The sequence below is a fragment of the Opisthorchis viverrini genome (assembly GCF_000715545.1).
Source record: "Opisthorchis viverrini unplaced genomic scaffold opera_v5_370, whole genome shotgun sequence".
NCBI classification, from domain to species: Eukaryota; Metazoa; Platyhelminthes; class Trematoda; order Opisthorchiida; family Opisthorchiidae; genus Opisthorchis; species Opisthorchis viverrini.
In genome coordinates, this window is record NW_008752031.1 from 12,209 (window position 1) to 19,302 (window position 7,094).

Here is a 7,094-nt window from a genome sequence, read left to right on the forward strand (position 1 = left end):
ATGAACTGTAGTGACTTACGAGACCGAGGAAAGACCTGAGGCAAGCGAAGTCTGTGGGGGCTGGCATACGTTTGATCGCTTCAATGTTCTCCGGGTCTGGAGGGCGGCCATGTTCGTTAATAATGAACCCGAGGTACTTTACAGACTGCATGAAAAACGTGCATTTCTCTCCGCGCACTTTTACGCCGTATTCTTGAATACGACTAATCACGTAATCAAGGCGCTGCCACAGTTCGTGGGGATTGGAACCCATGGCAAAGAGATCGTCCAAATAGGCGGTAACGCCGGAGGCATCCTTCTGCATCGTATCCATAATCTGTTGAAATATGGCTGGCGCTATTTTTGACACCAAATGGCAGTCGGGTGTACTGGAACAGACCTCGATGCGTGTTGATCTTAAGATCAGCTGGCTCCGATCTACTGGCCAGCTGAATACGACGACAATATTGTTGGTACAGTACATTCATCGTAATATTTCCAGTTGACTAAACGTCGCCAGATCCCGCTGCATCTACTTAATTAAACCTAATCAATTGAGATCCCCTCCCTCCATGCAACAAATGAAACGGGCAAAGATAAAGAGCAGAAGATATACCGATGTACTTCACCGCATTTTCTGCAGCTGATTAGCCCCTGAATAATAACAGAGGTCTGCGCCTACGATTCAGTTGGTCAAATACATTCCTCTTTTGAAGAATTAGTGCTGGGTAGGCACACACCTCCAAAGTATTCTGAATTAAGTAAACAAGTGTTCGCGTTATGAATTTGGCGAACTACTGCATTCTCCGCTTCTTATGTCAGAGCACCGGTCAAGTAGCGTTTAATTCATTAAGTCAGCCATCTGAGGCGTGGTTACGAAATGAGCGAACCACGAGAATTCAGTCTTGAATTTCTCTGAGCTCGCTAGTCCATAACCAGATGACGCAATGGAATGCGATCAGCGAAACCATTGCACCCAAGACATTTGGGCGTATTTGTAGGTCTCGGTGGCCATTTAGTACCGCAGGACAATGCGGCATATTATGAAAGGATAGAGAACAAATTCCTGGAGTTTCTCTCCTGCCGGAAAACGAGAAGAGCGCTCGTCCCATGAAATTCCTAAAAGATGTATCGTCGCTTGATACGCGCGACTGGTTCACCACGTCGTTATCCGGCAGCAACGGTCTAATCCGCAGCAATCATACACTTCACCACAAAAGTGCACTTTCTGTATTTCCTTGTTTGCTAAATTCTTTGCCGCCATCAGCTGCATACACTTCACCACAAAAGTGCACTTTCTGTATTTCCTTGTTTGCTAAATTCTTTGCCGCGCATCAGCTGCAACCATTTAACTGAACCTAATCTAGTGAGATCTCACTCCACTTTTGCCAATTAACAATCACAACTGATCGACATCAAGTTCATTCAAACCCATAAACACGCACACACGCGAGTTGACCAACCCAAATATAATGTCACACCATCGGATCCATCTAGTATTACAAGCCGCAACAAGACAAAAAACAGTATCCCCTATTTGAGGCAGCTTGCCAGTTCCCGAGTAGATCAGTATGGTGTATACGGTGTCCTATTTGGATTGCATCATCTATCGTATCCGCCTTCAAACAAACGTCTGTGCAGGTCTATCCGGCGATGTTACTACGGTAATGGTCCAGAGGTATGGCAGGTCCATCCGGTGTCCGAGATTTTGGTCACAGCGAGAATTACCCTTTCGACATATACCTGTTATTACTGCCAACATTGAAGAGACGTGGTTCCATCCGGAGTCCTTGGAATAAGTTTCCCTACCTACCGTTGGATATCGTAAATCCAATCATTGACAGGCATCTCCGAAGCGACTGATAGTTTCAACGTACAGACGGACAACTCCATGAATGTTGCGCTGAAAACCCGTCCATTTATAATCAGTTTAGGCGATACATTCGCCGTGACTCAGATTTGATTTACGTTTACTATGAATTACGTTCGCTACTTTTAAAACCCTTGCCATCAATAACGTTCTCTTGTATATCCCTGTAATTTCACAATCACCGATGCGTGCTTTCCAGTATGCCAATTCGTTGGATAGTGCAGGCATGATACTAAGCCGTAGCATGCCTACCACACTGACGCTTGTACGATAGTTTTGGTAAAAACCTACATACAGAACAATCGTACTCATAAGCAACATTCTTCCAGGTCCTCAGCATCACTTTATCCAGCATTACATCTGCCGCTGTTTGAATCAGGCGGATATCCGAAAAAAGCGTTTATCGGTAGGGCGCCAGTGGGAATCTCATTTTTCTGGCATTCCATTTGGCATGAATGTAAAGACAGCCACAAATATCCGAGTACGTTTGTGTCCCGTCTCCATTTCTTTCAGTTTATTCAGTCTAGATTGAACACTCTCATGTAACTCCGTCTAGACTTTTGTGGAAATATCCGACAAATTCAAGCCTGTTTGGACGTGAACTACTAAGACTCTTCAGTTGGATCCAATTGCAAAATCCTGCCGAATAAAGGGCTTGCAATGAGTATGTACCAGGAATGTTCCGCGGCGAACAAAACCCCGGGAATGTGTCAAAGTCTTCAACAATTTTGTAAATTAGTATGTTTACTAGCCCCAATTCTCTTTCGAATATTTCCGACGGCAGGATAAGCTTTTCGAATCAATTGGGGACAGTAGAGTTTGAAACGACAATACGTGCGTTCTGTGTGCCGTCCAGTAGCAACTGAGGAGTCAGCTGCAATTCTGTCGTCCGCAAAAGCACGACTTCTGGCGAAAATGAACAAAATCCTCCCCTGTATTCACCCTAACAATGCATCAATTTGATCATACAGGTAGCGGGACATTCAGCATGTTGAGAGGAAATTTTGCCGTAAGATATTTATTTTCCCCTTCTAAAACGTGTCGCAAGATTCGTTCAATGCTGAAGTCAACGAAATCACAGTCTGTATTCCAAAAATTCCACTCGCCGTCAACAAAGGCTACAAGGTTTTCGCCCGTTGTGTTCAGTGCAGTTCCTCATCTTCCTATCCTGGTAAAGCATCTCACGAAAACGTTCGGTTTCGTGGCAAGCAAACAATCGACATGAGTTGAGAACGTGACATCAAAGTTCGAGCTGATTCTTGGAAGTTCCGTCTAACAGCCATTAGATATTTTGGTGTTCAGCGCACATTCGAAGTCTTCTGCTCATTAGGATTATTTGTCAAAAATTCGATGCCGATTGTGAGCATCACTGTTCAAACGACATTGAACAGAGGTAAGAACTGCCGACCGCATATTTTGGGTAGCTTTTTTAAAGTCTGAAATCGATGACGCCGCTGTCCTTGAGTTTGGTGGATTTAACTGGGGTGTTATAAATCACACTGGGTTTACTCTCGCTATCCGTAAGTAGAAAGGATGGATATTGTTCCTAAACGTTGCCCAGACGGACCGCTTTGAACGTGAAAACGTGTTTCTCACTGATATCTGCATTTGAGCCGTGCAATTCCTGTGTGTTTGATTGCGGCAAATAGTGAAGACTGATTCGTTGATTGAGGCGACTGGAGATTTCGGCTGATGGTCTTTGGCGGACATTGAAGATTTCTGGTCTAATGAGGATGAAGGGTTTACGGGACAATGACTGAGTCCAGCGAGCGGCTCAACCGCTTCCTGAACAGTAAACAATCGCTTGCGAAGCACTGTTTCACCAAGACGTCAACGTTCTTCCTATGAGAAACCCTTTTGGTCTGAAGAATTCGGTCCCCCAAAGAATTGGAGCTTTGCCACGTAATGAACTATGCAGTGAGTTACGAATTAGTTAGCCATTCTTGTTTCATTTAGCCTCTCTAGGCTTCATAATTTTGTAATGAACCGAAATATGTCAATTCCAATTAGCCTAAACAAGTTTTTTGTACCTCTTTAAACAGCATCCAAAGTTGTGTAATCTCGCATATAAACTAGACAACAGTTGATAAATTAAGTCACGGTCCACCAACGCTGGATGACAATTTATTTTATGTTATAACCCAGCTATCGAGTTTTCACGTCCCCGGATAATCATAGCCAATACTAGACATTATTTTCCCCGGCAGTTTAAGCTTGCGTTCTCATAGTCGCATAAGCCAAATAATACCAGATTTGTATGAAACATTGGTGCTGGACACGAAGCCTCATAACCGTGCCTGTCTGTGCTATTTCTTCCAACCAGTTGCTGTGGATACCCGACGGTTCAACAAAAGCTCGCCTACCGATGAGGGAGGGAATATCCGCTTCGCTGAATCTCCCTCGCAAGGGTCATATAAATGTGCCAACTAGCTCATAACCTCATTCACATGAGGTATTTTCACTTCCTGACGCGGTTTCATGTGTCTCGACATTAGGTGATCATGGATTCAAGATCACGCGGCTTTTTGAATCTCGTTTAACTACGGCTTAAGTGTACTCAGTTCCGAGCTGCTTATTTGCGTCAACCGTGCAGTCAACCGTAGTCCTCAGCCATTGCACTGACAAACGACACGCGAAAATCGAAACATCGCCATCATCATCATCCTCGTCATCGTCATTATGATCAACGTCGTCATCATCATAATCATCCTATTCGAAGCCACCCGAGCAATCAGCATCATATTTGATATTTACGTACGACCTCGGCGAGCAGGACGGCTGATCACTTAGGGCGAAGGCCTACTGTAGGGGAGAAGCAGTTCGATCCGCTTCGATCATGTGAGAACCCTCTCTTAATATACACCCGTTAGTGACGCTAACAATGAAGATACGTGATTCCATCTGGTGTCCGTTTGGTAAACTTTCCAAGCAGTGCAGATCGTACACCCGATCATCCACAAACACCTAAGAAAAGGTTTACTGCCCCAACGCACAAACGACAATACCGCTTCGAAAAAACACCCATTTGGAACCAGTTTGATGCAGTTAAGCTGAAGAAAATTGTGGTCCATGTGTCACATTGAAATGAGTCACACTGAGTTCACTTGACTTGCCAACCAATTCTGCTATCCTGGTGCCACACATCTAGTGATCGTTGCTCATCTAATCTGCTCATTCGTCGATTAACGGTTTGAACGAGTAACGCTTGCGACAAGACAAAAACGGATCGCGTTGCGATCTGCGCCTAATCGTTGGCGCATCTCTGGCTCAAAAGCGTCAAAACGAGATCAGACTTGTCCATTACTCAAGGCCGATTGTACGGCCTTCGGAATGGACGAATCACACGACGACCGGTCGATGATTTGCTAGTTTCACTCAATCAACCGATTGGATAAGTAGTTGTGGTAAAAAGCATGCCGATGTTCGCGACCCGTACAAATTTACGAACTTCTTAGAATGCATCCATTTCACCTTATCCTGCAAACATTGTCAGTATTTGTGTGTATAATTTACGGTAAAAAATCATGTAAGTATTTCCACCTGATAGTTCAGGAAAATAATTTTACCCAACACTTTCTTACACTCGGTTTAGAAATTTTGGAAAATCACAGGAACTGTAGTAGATTCACCAATTTTGAGAACAGCGAAAGACATACATCATCACGGGAAAATCATTTTATTTCCTTTTGTTGTTTGCAGTTGAACAGTTGGAGGGCCTTATGCAAGCCTACGTGCCAATCAGTAAGTTCTACAGAATTGCTGCCACATTCTGTCTCATGTTAATTTGTCCATGATTTCCAGCAGACTCACCATTTTCGCGTGGTCCCTTGAGAGCTTATCTGAGTGGCTCATGACGCCATCCAGTGGTCTATTTCTACACTCCGTGCAGAATTAACAGGTATTGTTACGGTAACGGTACAGATTGCTCGCATTTATTTGAGGTTTATGCGAAATAATTTTGAGAGAAAGAACACGAACGAAACTCCGCTTTCGAAGCATACTTCCTTCCAGGCCGTCGCAGGTTACCTACCAGCCTGACCGTTTGTCAGCATATTCTACATTCACAGTTCGAAATCATTTCAAGACTCTTCTGAGAACCGTCGGTGATCCACCATCTACGCAGATGAAGTGAATGTTCAGTAAGGACAGCAAGGAGCACTATAGTGAATCTCAGTTACTACCATAACCTAGCAGATTTAGAAAGCATGCTATCATGGGCATTCTCATTTATATTGCTGTTATATCCGGTACACAAGTTCGTTGAAAATTACGGACTTGAATTAGCGACAGAATATGTTAGTACATCTCCAGCGAAAACTCCAAACAGAACAATCGTCACTCATAAGCGGCACTTTTCAAGACCACCAAACTCTTTTTTGGCAGCACTGCATCTGCCACTCTCTGCGGTAGAAATTTGTGGAACAATAGTACTTGATGGTAGGGGCCAGTGAGAATCTTGATTTGTGACATCTTACATTGTTTCAAGTAGAAGCTGGTGAGGATAGCGGCAACCAAACAATCGAGCCGGTAGGTCAGATCACGACATGAAAGTCATAGCTGAACTGATTAATATTTGGTTCCAGCTGAGCAGAATTTCTTGTTAGCTACTGGTTGGTTACCGACAATATACTTGTGTTCAGGTTCCTCAATCGGACGGATGTTGATCTCATCCGGACACACGAAGAATATTGCGGGTTCGATAGAAGCGTCTCCATAATTGTCATGTAACATCGTTATGTGGATGTAGTTTCGAAACATCAGATGACTTGAATGGACACACATTTGTAGGCACAATTGGAAACATGACCTCCAGCAGGATACGGAGAATATCATCACCGGTTTAACCTAATATATCACATCGATAACCTACACACTATGGGAACGTTTGAAGGCCTAAGAGTGAGTGGTGCAAGTGTACAGCTCAGATATCCGACATCATAAATTCAAATCACCTAATTTGGACTCACTGTTCCCCAGTTAGTAATACTAGTCAGGTTACATTTACATTCTCGGGCCACCTAAAACAATGAGGAGAATTTACCCACGAATAAAAAAGAGTATAATGAGACGGTTGTTCCCAACCAAATTGAGCACGCAATTATAACGTCAGTTCATCTGCAGAGGGCACTTGAGCACATATCTGTGGGTTTCTTACTCGTAACTAGTTCCAGAAAAAGAACTATTGATATAACATTTCAAAGTCCCCTTCAAATAACTCATCACGTCTGCTGAGAATAACCACTCG

General features: G+C 43.7%; 1 protein-coding gene across 1 annotated transcript in view; it reads left to right on the top strand.

Annotated features, from left to right (window-relative positions):
• The window catches only part of T265_15162 (hypothetical protein), a gene marked incomplete at both ends in the record, with an annotated part of 19,971 nt that overhangs the window by 4,869 nt on the left and 8,008 nt on the right, over nt 1-7,094 (top strand). Inside the window, one exon of the mRNA XM_009176873.1 lies at nt 5,549-5,590. Within this exon, the coding sequence (XP_009175137.1) occupies nt 5,549-5,590 (42 nt within the window). The remainder of the gene's footprint in view (nt 1-5,548; nt 5,591-7,094) is intronic.